This window comes from Enoplosus armatus, chromosome 3, assembly GCF_043641665.1.
Source record: "Enoplosus armatus isolate fEnoArm2 chromosome 3, fEnoArm2.hap1, whole genome shotgun sequence".
Taxonomy (NCBI): Eukaryota; Metazoa; Chordata; class Actinopteri; order Centrarchiformes; family Enoplosidae; genus Enoplosus; species Enoplosus armatus.
Genome location: NC_092182.1, coordinates 19,070,300 through 19,083,787, shown reverse-complemented (window position 1 = coordinate 19,083,787; position 13,488 = coordinate 19,070,300). Strand labels below are relative to the sequence as shown.

The 13,488-nt window shown below is 40.8% G+C and overlaps 1 protein-coding gene across 1 annotated transcript in view; it reads left to right on the top strand.

Annotated features, from left to right (window-relative positions):
- The first annotated feature begins 1,745 nt into the window (after window positions 1-1,745).
- LOC139282784 (A-type voltage-gated potassium channel KCND3-like) overlaps window positions 1,746-13,488 on the top strand; it is a 65,278-nt gene continuing 53,535 nt past the window's right edge. Inside the window, exon 1 of the mRNA XM_070902665.1 lies at window positions 1,746-2,848. Coding sequence (XP_070758766.1) covers window positions 1,746-2,848 — 1,103 coding nt within the window. The remainder of the gene's footprint in view (window positions 2,849-13,488) is intronic.

Here is a 13,488-nt window from a genome sequence, read left to right as displayed (position 1 = left end):
TTTCACTTTCCAAACGCTGACGGGGAAACAAAGACAGCCAGGATGTAAATTCCAACCAGGGGACGTCCACAAATCCGGCTGCAGACCGTTTCTTTTCAGTCTCGCGGTCCCATAGACCGGTTCATTCTGCTCCATCAGCCGTGTTTTGGCGCTCTGCTCGGTGCAGGAGTCTGTCGACCGACCGACCGACAGAGAGAGAGAGAGAGAGAGAGAGAGAGAGAGAGAGAGAGGTGCCGCTCGCTGCTTCATCCCGCTGGATGGACCCGAGCTCTTCTTCTCTCTCTTGTATCTGAGGACTCGGTCTTTGCAGAAACTCTGATTCTGTTTGGAAGAGTTGGGATTTTGTCCCCTTCCGCCTCCACTTTCATCGGTGAGTGTGTTCATGTGTTTGTTAACTGATCAAATTCATCCAATTTCTGTCTGAGAATGTGTTGAGATGAGTTTCAAAATCAGCATATGCTGAACAAATGCATTTCGTGTTGAAGTTAGTTCACTACATGCATGGGGTAAAGTATTTTCAGTGTACAAAACAACCAGCTTTTGATTTTTTTTTCTTTTTTAAAGATATGTGTAAATTCACCTCAAATGACAAATGAACTAACCAGGTGATAGAGGTTATTTCTAAAACAATTTCAGGTCATTAATGTTTTTGAACACTGAAAAATGCTGTAATTTCCACGCAGATCAATCTGCAGCAGTTTCCTCCTTATTCCGATTCAACAGGTTTGTTTCAGTCAGCACTTCTCCCTGTCTGCCGATCAGTTAATGGTGCTGCTCAGGACAGACCGTAGTTGTGTCTTTACTAAAGGCGCTGGTGTTGTTAGTTTAACCGATTGGCTGCATTGTATTCACTGTACATCGAACTAATTATTCATATACAGCAAATGTGGGCTCAGGTCCAAAACAAGTCATTTGGTTCACAAATGCAATTCAAGAAATTGGTATCAAGTCATATACAGGCATCAGATATCAATAAATGAAGTATACATTTCATATAAACTTTACATTGAGGTCGTGTGTGAAGACCAGACCAGAACTGAACTGAGACTTCACCTTCACCCATGTGCTGCCTGTCTGGTTGCCGGGCACTTCTGCTTCATCTGTTTTTCCTCAAAATTGGATGACATTTTGGGCCGGTTCTGCTGGATTTGGACTGAAATCAGGGGAGAATGGAGGGAAAAACTCATTTGGAAATCAAAATGTCACGAGCTTCATCAGAATCACAATCAGCTTTATTGGCTGAGTATTTGTACACATACAAGGAATTTGGCAATAAAGAAAGATAGAAAAAAATACATAAAAAAACATAACTATTATATATGTACATAACTATTATATATGTACAAGTAGGTAAAAAGATAGGTGTATATATAAATATATATATATATATATGTATATAAAAAAAAGCAACAATGACCTACCACCTACAATGGCTTATATACAAGTCAAGTGTTTCTGTAAATTGTAATCAAATACATATAATGCAAATAAATAAATATTGAATGGCTATACTTGAAGTAGGTGGTTTTGTACAGTATATGCATGTGTGCATGTCTATATACAGCATGCTTAGATTTATATTTGAATATAAATTCATGTTCCTTCTTTGGTTGGTCATCTAGTGTGCTGCTGTTTTCAGCTTTATGTTTCCTCTTTTGTTGCCTTTTATCCCTCAGATGTCAGTTGATTTTGAGGAAAGTCGACTCTGAAGGTGAGGAGGACTCCTGAACAGACTCTGCTTCACGATGGCGACAGGAGTAGCAGCGTGGCTCCCTTTTGCCAGGGCAGCAGCCATTGGCTGGATGCCTGTTGCCAACTGCCCCATGCCCATTGCACCAAGAGACAACAGTAAGAGACAGGACGAGCTGATCATCCTCAATGTCAGCGGCCGTCGTTTTCAGACCTGGAGAACCACTCTGGACCGCTACCCTGACACCCTGCTGGGCAGCTCTGAGAAAGACTTCTTTTACAATGAGGAAAGCAAGGAGTACTTCTTTGACCGGGACCCTGACGCCTTCAGAAGCATCCTCAACTTCTACCGGACAGGAAAGCTCCACTACCCCCGCCACGAGTGCATCTCAGCCTACGATGAGGAGTTGACCTTCTTCGGCATCATCCCTGAGATCATCGGTGACTGCTGCTATGAAGAGTACAAGGACAGAAAGAGGGAGAATCTAGAGCGGCTGCAGGATGACCAGGAAGAGAACAAGGACCAGAAGCTGCCCAACATGAACTTCAGGGAGACCATGTGGCGGGCCTTTGAGAACCCCCACACCTCCACCATGGCCCTGGTCTTCTACTATGTCACTGGTTTCTTCATCGCCATCTCAGTCATCACTAATGTGGTGGAGACGGTGCCCTGTGGTTCCACCGCCAACCAGAAAGACATGCCGTGTGGTGAACGCTACACGGTGGCCTTCTTCTGCATGGACACCGCCTGCGTCATGATATTCACAGTGGAGTACCTGATGCGCCTGTTTGCCGCGCCCAGCCGCTACCGTTTCATGCGCTCTGTGATGAGCATCATCGATGTGGTGGCCATCTTGCCGTACTACATCGGCCTGGTGATGACCAACAACGAGGACGTGAGTGGCGCCTTCGTGACGCTGCGCGTGTTTCGAGTGTTTCGTATCTTCAAGTTCTCCCGTCACTCGCAGGGCCTGCGGATCCTGGGTTATACACTCAAGAGTTGTGCTTCAGAGCTGGGCTTCCTCCTTTTCTCGCTCACCATGGCCATCATCATCTTCGCCACGGTCATGTTCTACGCAGAGAAGGGCTCCAGCTCCAGCAAGTTCACCAGCATCCCAGCTTCCTTCTGGTACACTATTGTCACCATGACGACGCTGGGGTGAGTAATAGACATATGCACACCCACCTACACACATACACACACACACACACACACACACACACACAGGTAAATACATTCATACACACACACACACACACACACACAATACATTCATAGACATGTACACATTGTAAGCATCCTTTAGCTCATTCACTGTCCTATACTGTATTTGTTACAGAACTGAAACAATCGTTTATGATGTTACCAAATGCACTAGATACCTTTTTGTGGATTTAAAAAAACAATTATTAATTTTTGAAAACCCTTTTGAATTTCAAATTAGCATGAAGACAGCCTGCCCCCATACTCCCGTACGCTACAGCTTGTTTGATGCTGCCAGTGTGAGTAAGGGTGGGCAGTGCAGCATTTATCTACCAGCACAAACACTCGTGGCATTTTGTTTTCCTCTTAGAGCTCGCCAAATAAGGAGACAGTGGTTGAATGCATACAGCATATTTGAGTATTAAAAAGATGCCCAGATGCTACACAGGGTTTTTTCTGCTTTTGAAATAAAACATTTCCCTTTCAATTTTAGCCTTGTGAGTGAAGGATGCACAACATCAAGGCTGTAGCCTGACCCAAAACACAGAGCTTAAGTATTCTGATGAAAGTTATGCTGATGTTGGTTATAATTGATCAGCCTAACCATAACGATCCAATAAACTAACATATCTTTACAATTTTTTCCACCTCTGCACCCTTGTGACATTTAGATGACATGACTCCTTACTGTCTTTGGATGAACTGTGGTTCAGTTGGATTGTTTTACAGAGTTATTATTTCTGTATTTTTTTCTCCTAATTGGGGCCACACCAGAAGCACCATATTTATGGCAGAGGCGTTCAGTGTAGAAATGCCTTGTGAGGAATTAATTTAACTGCATTATAAAGTCAGATCTCTCTGTTGTGTGCCTGGAGGTAAGGTGTCCCATGAGATATCCACTGTCACCTTTATTATGATTCCACTCTGCTCTTAATCTTTCACACAATCTCGCTGCGATTCAGTGCCATGAATGGCAGGGTGAACTTGAAAATGCTCCCAAAGTTTGGCTGAGTGAACTACTTTTTGTTACAAAGGCACAGTGGAAGAATAGTTATGAGTTCCTAAAAATCTATTTTTCTTTCTGGCTCTCTTAAATGTAAATGCGAAAACTGCCTTTTGAAACAAAAAGGCATGACACAAAAATACATTTGGTGGTTTCACTAATTCAAATGAGTTATAAACGTGTATTTCCGAAGATAAATGAGTGTCAGCATGATCAGGCAGAAAAAGTATTAAAGGATAGGTTCACATTTTTTCAAAATGTTAATTATTATTATTAAAAAGCCTTATTGGTCAGTGTAATTCTTCTTCATGTCCATACTGGCTGTGAAAAGATCATGAACATGATTTCAATTTAAGTGATTGGGGACAAAATCCACAGTTCTAGTTTTATGTAAAAATGCATTCTTAAGTTCAGCTGAAGATGAGGCTTTAGCAGTCTGAGTTGTTATTATTAAAGTAAGTGGATATCTTCAAAAGTTGCAGTGTAGAGCTGTAACTAACAAATAATCTGTTTGGTTTTATGATTAATTGTTCGGTGTATAAAATATTAGAAAATATTTGAGAAATGCTCATCTGAAGTTGAAGTCTTCACGTTGCTTGTTTTGTTTGACCGAAAGTCCAAAACTTAAAGATATTCAGTTCACTTTATCAAACAGAGAAGAGCAGCATTTGAAAAACTGGAACCAGTGAATATTAGGGTTTTTTTTCTTGATGAATGACTTAAACAATTAAATCCATTATTGAAATAGTTGATTATATTTCTGTCATACAACTGAAATGACAGTCACTTTGGAAAATATCCACTTGCTGCTTACTCTGAAATTGTTGTAGGAGGGGATCTCTTCAGAGCCACCAGGGACAGTAGGAACAATTATAGCAACCAATAACTCCATGTACATATGGTCATGTTAGTATTATTAAGATTTTCATTAAATCAAGCCCTGTTTTTGATACTATTTTTTCCTCAATAGCCATTCAAAACATTCACATACTGTAATTACATCTCTATATAGTTAGTGGCAGGGTCTGCCATTCACAAACTGGATTTAAAGTCTGAAATCTTAAGGATTATGATTTTAAAATGGACTTAAGATATGAACCCATCCTTTAACTATTAATGAGTATCTACATTGCCAAAGAATATACATCTTTTAAGACACTTATTTACAGACATACCTCTCCAAACAGGACCACAGACTGAGAGCGTTGAGATCTGTTCATATTATGTCAAAAGTGCTCTATTTACTGCAGTGTTCATTATTGAGAGTGATCAGCTCAGAGGATAAAATATACTGGACAGAGAACGTGTGGCTGTCGTGCTGCATCTCATTTGACCCATAGCAAGACACCTAATGATGTGCTTTTTTTCAAGCTAAGTATGTTTAGTTTCCCTGTTGAGGAGTGGCATCTTTATCTGGCAGACCTGAAACTTTCTGTAATTTTTAAGGTGGCATTACAGTAGTTATTTCAGTCAATCATGAACTGTGAAAAACAGTAATTTATTCTTCAGGTTATGGTCAGTGTGTCAACATTTTGTCTTTTCACAAATAAAGAAATGGAAACCAAAGTCAAGCATGGCTCTCCAGACGTTGCTCTATCTAGCGCCTGTAAGGGCTGAAAAGGCTGCATGACCTTACCTGTGCTACAGTATTTGTGTAGATGTGTAGGTGTGTGTGTGTTTGGTCGTCTATTATATTGTAAGTATTATAAGAGGGTCTTTTGTACCAAACATAAAAAGGATAGAAATGCCAAGGGGAAAGCATTATGTAAATTGTGAACCCTGAACAATGAGTTTGAGTGTGCAGCCATTATGTCCAACACACAATAGGCAGCAGCACTGAGAGTCTATCTACAGCTCCGACAACAGAGATCCACATCGCTAACCAAGGACAGTCATTTGCAATCAGGAAAACTATCAACTGATGTATTTTCAAGGCTCAAGCAATCATTGTGTGAGTGTTCAACTCAACATGTTTTCTCTATAAAGCCACACAGGTGTACCTATAGGATTTATTTGAAATGGTTATGGCCAGCAGATATTGTTAGACATATTTTTTTTAACAGATCAAATATCTAAAATCTAAAAGAATGCATACTGTAAGTTCAGACTTTCTGTGAAAATGCTGATAAAAATGAGTAAGCACGATTTCTCAGTGCAGTAACTTGAGATATTTTAAATTGACACTCTTTAAAATAAGAAGTCAAATATTTTTTTATTATCTGATTCTAGGCTTTTTTTCTGTACTGTCCAACATGAATCTGAATATGATCTGCACAGTATTCAGCTGTTTGCAGCATCATGCGCTTTGATCAAAAGATCCAAAACATTTCCCCCCACAAACTTAGAATAAATATGTAAAAAAAAACAAAAACAACAAAAAAAACAGGTACAGTGCACTCTTTGTTCTGTACAACTCCAACCCACTCGAACAAAACAAAAGCAAGTAGGTGAAAATGAAATATGTTGATGCAGGTGCTAGTACTGCAGGTGCTAGTACAGTATGTTCCCCCCCAACCTCCTCCAGTTTCTTTAATGTGCAGTAAGAGAAGATAATCTGTGCATAATCACAACTGCAAGTGAACAGTCAGCAGCCTTTGGTGATGCTCAGTGTTCACCTGCTGAAGGGACATATGCTCAGGTGATGAGGTCACCAATAACCCATCTGTCAATGCACATAAAAAGCCCAGAGGGGGAAATATCTCAAAAAATACAGTACATTAAATGAGGAAAAAAATTACTTACTACTACTTTCTAGTTTCTTGAGCTCTAATTGAGCTTTTCTGCTTGTTTTCTCAAAGTGATCTCTTTTAATCAAGAGCTGCAGGTTGGGCTCCGTGTGTGCATGATTGCCTGTGTATCTGTGTGAGTGTGTGTGTGTGTGTGTGTGTGTGTAATGACTAATTAAAAGCTGCAAGCTTTCATTAGATGGTGTATTGATGTACACAAGATACTTGAAAATGTTTTTGGCTCGTCGAATACTGTAGTTTTTGTATTCATTTTCAGCAAATCCAAAGCATTTGGCAACAAACACACATACATTTACATGAACACCAATTTATTGTACAACACTTGTCATTTCTAACCTCAACCCCACCTGATACATCGCCAAACTTAATCATTACTCTAACCTTTACCTAACCCTACTTAAAGAGGTACTCCACTGATTTATGAGAGATGGATTTAACCCATAAGAACCCATGGTGACACCAGTCTAACACACACTTCAAAGGCCCCAGAATCTTCCTTATACAGCTTTGTGCTTGATCTCAACTCATTAAGTCCATAAGCGACATATACGTAACATCCTGGTGTGGTGGTCATGTCACGGTCATGTGACTGTGACAGGTCGGGACCTTTTCAAAATGGTGGTGTGACATGTAAACACAAGTGAAGGAAGCAACTAATTTCAAAAAGCCTGTATTTTGATACTAAAGGTAAGTTAAAACCCATTTAACGATTCTAATGCTTTAATAGTGTGTCCTGTATACAGTCAACCTGTTTTGACCATATTTCTTGAACAAATTAATATAAAACAATAAAACAAGTAAATTTACCATAAACGCCAAATGTAACGTATATGTACCATTGCAGATCTTTGACATTAAGGGGTAGTATAAAAAAACCCATCAGAAATGTCTTCAATGTGGTCCACTTGGTCTGTGGTGTATTCCCCATAATTTTCCTTTAAAGGGAAATGGGTCTGGGTTCTTATGGGTTAAGAAGAAAAGTCAAAATTCGTGCTGCAGAGGCCGGGATATATGGACTGGAGTCCCCAGGCTGAGTCGTGCTTCAAAAACACTCAATCCTACACTTCCCATAATTCAATTCAATAGCATTTTTTGTTAAACATTCCCTACCTGTCAAACTGAGGTAACTGGTGACATCACTGGAGTTACTTTCTTATTTACTTTGGAAAGTTCCCTCCATTGCCACAAAAGACATACAACTGTTTAAACAGGTTAAATAGTGCTTCCCATGATGAGTACATGTAAAATCAGTGCGCCGTTAAAGTTATAATCCTTAAGCTTTTTTCCTCTCTATATAGTAGTTTTATTGTTTGTGGCAGAGTCCCATTCCTGCGTGCTGGATTTAAATTGCCTTAACATGCACAAGGTATTCACAGGAGAAGATGCAACATGGCATGTAGATGATTTAAGTCACTGCTAATGCAAACCAAACATTTCCTCTGCTGCTGCTTCACATTAAAACCATTCAGCTGGCAAAACACAGAGTGGCTTCTATTGTGAAGCAGTCACAGGAAATGCATTGTATTTGCCAGAATCAGGTTTGAATGTAGCTGGGAGTAATGGACCAAGACGGAGCAGCCACAGTGAGCTGTTAGATGAAGAGTTACAGGCGACATGCTGCACACCTCCAACTCCTCAGCAAGGTAGTTATACAAGCCATCCCCATTGAATGGGTGTGTTGTCCATTATATTTGTGTCGCCTCTGGCAGAAACACACACATTCACAAACAAACAGATCCCCATTAATACCTCCTTAATAACAGACCCAAACGCAACTCACATTGTTCAACAACATGAAAAGTTCTGATGTTGACAGCCTATCAACATTTTGATCAGATGAATATATATTCTCAAAGAGCACATACACACACATTCATCTGCTGATTCATTCCCACACACACACACACACACACACACATACACACATACATAGTTATTGCCTTTGATCTTGTCTCGCCTTTATGACCTGCCTCTCTGCATCCTCTCTGTGTCTGCATGAGCCCAGACAACGCAGCGCAGCAGTTCTGGGTAATGGGCTGGAGCTGAGGGAGATGATGAGGGAGGGGGGGGGACTGACTGGCTGTATAATCAGCCACTTTCACTGTCCAGGAACAGGGGTGTTAAATCAACCTCAGGTGGCTGATAAAAGGATCTGGATTGAATCTCAGCGAGGTCCGCTCCCTGCGGCTGCCTGCCGGCGCTTGCCGCTGTTGGAACTGGCCGGATATGCAGTCATTGGCATCGGTGGGACAGGATCCAAAAGATTGATGAGGAAGGAGAAAGCCCTCTGTGCCCCTTTCTTTTTCTCTAACTTACCCCCCCCCCCTTCCTCCCCACATCCCTCCATGAGTCTCCCAGGGGAACAGCTATTTTGAGAACACAGGCTGTGTGTGTGAAAGGGAGTTATCTGTTTCAACTATAATCTGATACACGACACAGGCACAATGGATGAGAGCGGCCGTTTTTACCTGCATGACAGGTGCACTGGAAGCGAGGGTTCACTGGCACGCCACCGGCTCTCCCAAGTCTCCCACGCCTCTAAAAACATTATTAACCCAATAATGAGAGAAATATTAATGAGGTGTGCATTGGAATCTGACTCTGGTGTTATAATTAGAGTGATTCTCCCAGTTGTAGAGTCCTGGTCCTGGACGGAGGCTTGTTCTGTAGCAGAAAGTGAGAGAAAATGTTGTTATGCATGTAGGTCATGTTCCCATCTCTGCCTTAATCAGTGGCTATATATAATCTGCTTCTTTCTTCAGAGAGACTTTTAGCTCGCTCCCCACTGTGTTCTCTGCTCAACATCTCTATTAGACAATGTGGACTGGGCCTCAGGGCCAAAGGCAGGAAGAGAGAGGTCAGACGAGTCGTGCTTCGGGTTCAGAAGAACTCTGTGGAGCAGGGTTGGGAGAAGGAAGTGGCAGAGAATGGCCAGACTAAACTTACTTTCTTTGACTGTTGCTTCAGTTTTGTTACAGTGTCCATGTTCTTAAACCACGCTGTCATACATGTGCATATGCTGCAACTAATGATTATTTTCATTATCGATTAATCTAGTGCTGAATTTTTCATGAATCCATTAAACTCAAATTACACTTTCCATCTCTGTGTAGCCATGAGGGTCAGCATGATACTGTCCATGTCTGTTACGGCCACACACTGTATGTGTTAACATGTCTGTGTATGCAGACACCCAACAAGAGAGACCGCCCTAAGAAAGACAGCAACATCAGTCATATCAGCAAATGCCCAAAACCGAGATTTGTTTAGGTTCAAGAGACAAGCGGCCTCTGTAATTTTGATGCTTGTCCAGCGGGAGCAAAGTAGGAAGTAATGTGATGTTGTCATAGTAATTTGGAGTTTTGGAAGGGACTGACATATGATGTTGCTGATAGAGGTGTCATTCTCTGTGTCATTCTGGAGGGCAGTCATGTAATGTGGAGGACCTGTTGAACAGAACCCTGTTCGAGTCTGCATTTGGAGTAGTGTGGCCCTTTAATCATTTCATCAATGTTCAAAGATAGTGAAAAATGGCCAACACATTTTCCCAGAGTCTAAGATGACGTCATCCAATTGCTTGTTTTATTCAAATAACAGTCCAAAAGGTATTTAGTTTACAGCAATACAAAAAAAGCAGCAAAACTTTACATTTAACAATCTGGAAACAGCAAATGTTTGGCATTGGTCAAACCATTTCAGCACAACACATGTGCTTACAAGCATTCAAATATAAATCCACAGAGACAGTAAACACATTTGCACACATCTGCATTATTTTTCCATCAGCAACATTGCTGTTGTTTAGCTTGATCTTTTGGAAACTGGCATCTTTCAACAACTGATAAGCTGTGTTTGTCTGTTCTTTGTCTTGAAGTTTGTGTTCCTTGTGAATACTTTAGAACGTGTAAATAAGGTTAATTGTCTAACTTGACCACTTGATCTCCATGGCACTGTGAAACTACAATAAGCAAGTCTGGAGCAGTGAGTCTGGTGACAAGAAAGGACGCAATAATCTCAGGCCCGGTTTCGATGAAAGGTATTCTTAACTGCAGTCTCAGCTCGGCACCCGGCTCTGTGTGAAGGGATAAATTAACACTGGGTGGAACAAAGCTCATGTTGGGAGTTAATCAATAGTCTGTTTGAGTATTTTAGTTCTTACAGCATACATGTAATATTTAAAGTATCCTTTTCCTTTTTTGATCAAAATGTGGTATCTCATCACGTGAGAAAAATTTGATTAGTTTGTGGTTTCTTGCCTTTTGTTTTGCTTGATATATAAATAATTCTATATTTTCCTAGTGTTTGTGTGCTGGATGTATTTTGTTTACAGCAATGAAAACAATGGATAATTGGCAAGAGAAGTGAGGAGTTTGGATGGCCAATTAATTCTGGAATGACATACATTGTTTTGTTAATAATTCAGGATCTTTGCGCTGTGCTGAAGCAGAACTGGGATGTGTGGAGCTGCATAGTTTGTAAGTAGAAATGTTCTTTCACACAAATCATCAGAGGTTACATATTGTAGTGCTTTTCAATGGCTGCTTGCTTTCAGATAGAATTAATGGGCTTTTTTGCTGCCTTCCTGAACCCCTGGGGTCAAAACGAGTGCAGCTTGTAGGAAATTAGAAATATTCCTGCCTTTATCGGGCCAAGATGCTCTTGGAGCCAATTTCCCAACACAAGGCTCTTTAATAGAAACCTTTCTAATGATAGCTGTGGAATTTAATTTAGCTCAACACAGGTTCATTTAACACCTAAACTCGTTTAAAAAGAATTAAACTCGCAAAGGATAGGGGTGTCGGGAAAGCTTAACGACCTCTGTTCTTTCTCGCTATCTCTCTCTCTCACTCTGTCTCTCTCTCGTACTGGTGTGGACCATGTGCTCACACACACACACACACACACACACACACACAATACCGTTAACATACACACATCCACATTCATACGCTGACCTCTAGTTTGACGGCAGTAAATGGGAGAAATCAGCTGATAAGGCTGCAGCGATGTTTCTTCATTTACACTATATTTACAGTAACCAGCATCAGCACCGCCATCATTTTTATTTTGGGTCTAATCATCAAATCAGCTGCTTCTGCATGAACCATGATGAAGGCACTGGAGTAGCCGCCACACACTAGCTAGGATAGCGTCACATAAAAAAATCTCATAATACTTCCTTCCTCTTTTTATGGCAATAAAACACATTTACCCAGGCGTGTAGGGGAGGTGTTTACTCACAATTAAATACCGCTCACACATTTCATTAAAGGAATACAAATGAAGTCAAACCCCACAACATGTTGTGCAGCATTTTTTGTGGACAAAGTTCAAGTATCGATGCCTTAAGGCGCCATTATTCTCCGTCAGGACTGCTTGTCAGCTGGCCAGATAGCTTTGGAAACTCCCTCCCACCGCACTTTCCAGGGGGCGTCTGTCCGACCATTTCTGTAACTTTCTGTCACTATGAGTGCAGCTGGTTTATGTTTATTAGTGCAGCTTTAAAACTACTGTGAATAATTAAGTGAATGTCTCTGCAACTTCACTGGTGCACTAACTGATTTTCCAGTGGATCTTCTTCCTCACCCTCTAAAACAGTTGATGTTCCACACCATCAGCAAAATAACTAATTAAGTTTTAAATTAATTTAGTCAATTATTTTATGTTTAACTTCATCTGAAAACACTGGATAGGAACACTGAACAATCCTTTATCCATCTTCAGAGCGATCCAGCTTGAAAAGGCAGAACTGTCTTTTTCTGCTGTCACTGGACTCCAATTTTTCTTTCTTTCATCTCTTTTTCTCTGTGTAGCCCTAATTGTTTAGGACTCCCTTTGCCAGTAAGGTATAATGATTGCTTTTTGTACTTTTTATTACTTTTATAATTTAATACATTTTATTGAGTTTTACAACATGAATATCCAGCAACAAACAAAAAAGAAAGGAACAGACATTGATATAGAAAAGGCAACTATTTGGTTACAACAATCCGGTGGACATTAGTACATGGCAATAAATACATATGTACTGTACCTGACCATCAGATGTACCCACCAAAGCTGTCCCATTGTTCTTTAATCATATCGTTTTTGTCCCCAAGGATACCCAACCTTGGTGATCTGAGCACGTTCAAACCATTCACCCATATATGCCAGAACATTCCTCCCATTGGACCCATTTTTGGAAAGAATCCTCCCCCATGTTTCTTCATCAAGTGTACAACCCAGGTTTCCCCATATCATCTTAAGGTTTTTACATCCATTGTTATTTAACCAAGGACATAATCATACCCCTTTGATGCTTTATGAAACATTGTCAGTAGTTATAGGTCGTGCTGTATTGGGGTTTTTTCTTGATTGCAGAGAACTTTCCCGGATTGCTTTTCATACTTGACTTGCTATAAACTGAACACACTACAGACCGTACAGTATGTTCTCTTCACAAAGTCTGATCATAGCAGTAAACATGACAGCCTTCAGACGGCGGTACTTGTGCTTTGCTGTATGAAAAAAAAATCACTTAGTGGTCCCTTTTTAATTGAGATTATGTCATGTAAACAAAACTAGTGGCAAGAAGGCCGGCAGCCTCCACATTGTTTTGCAACTGGGTTGGATTTTGTTTCATGTCTGTCACATGTCAGTCTTCAGTCTGTAATCAAGAGCTGTTACCGACCCTCAAACACAGAGAGAGGGCTGCTAGTGTGTGTTTGGCAGGGGATGCCAACTTTTTTTGGACAGGAGGGGCTGACCGCCAACCGCCAACCCTATGATCCGTAGACGACCCCCTGAGCCATAGTCACCCCTGTTGCAATCGGTTAGCAGAGTGGAGCGTTGGCACTAAGACG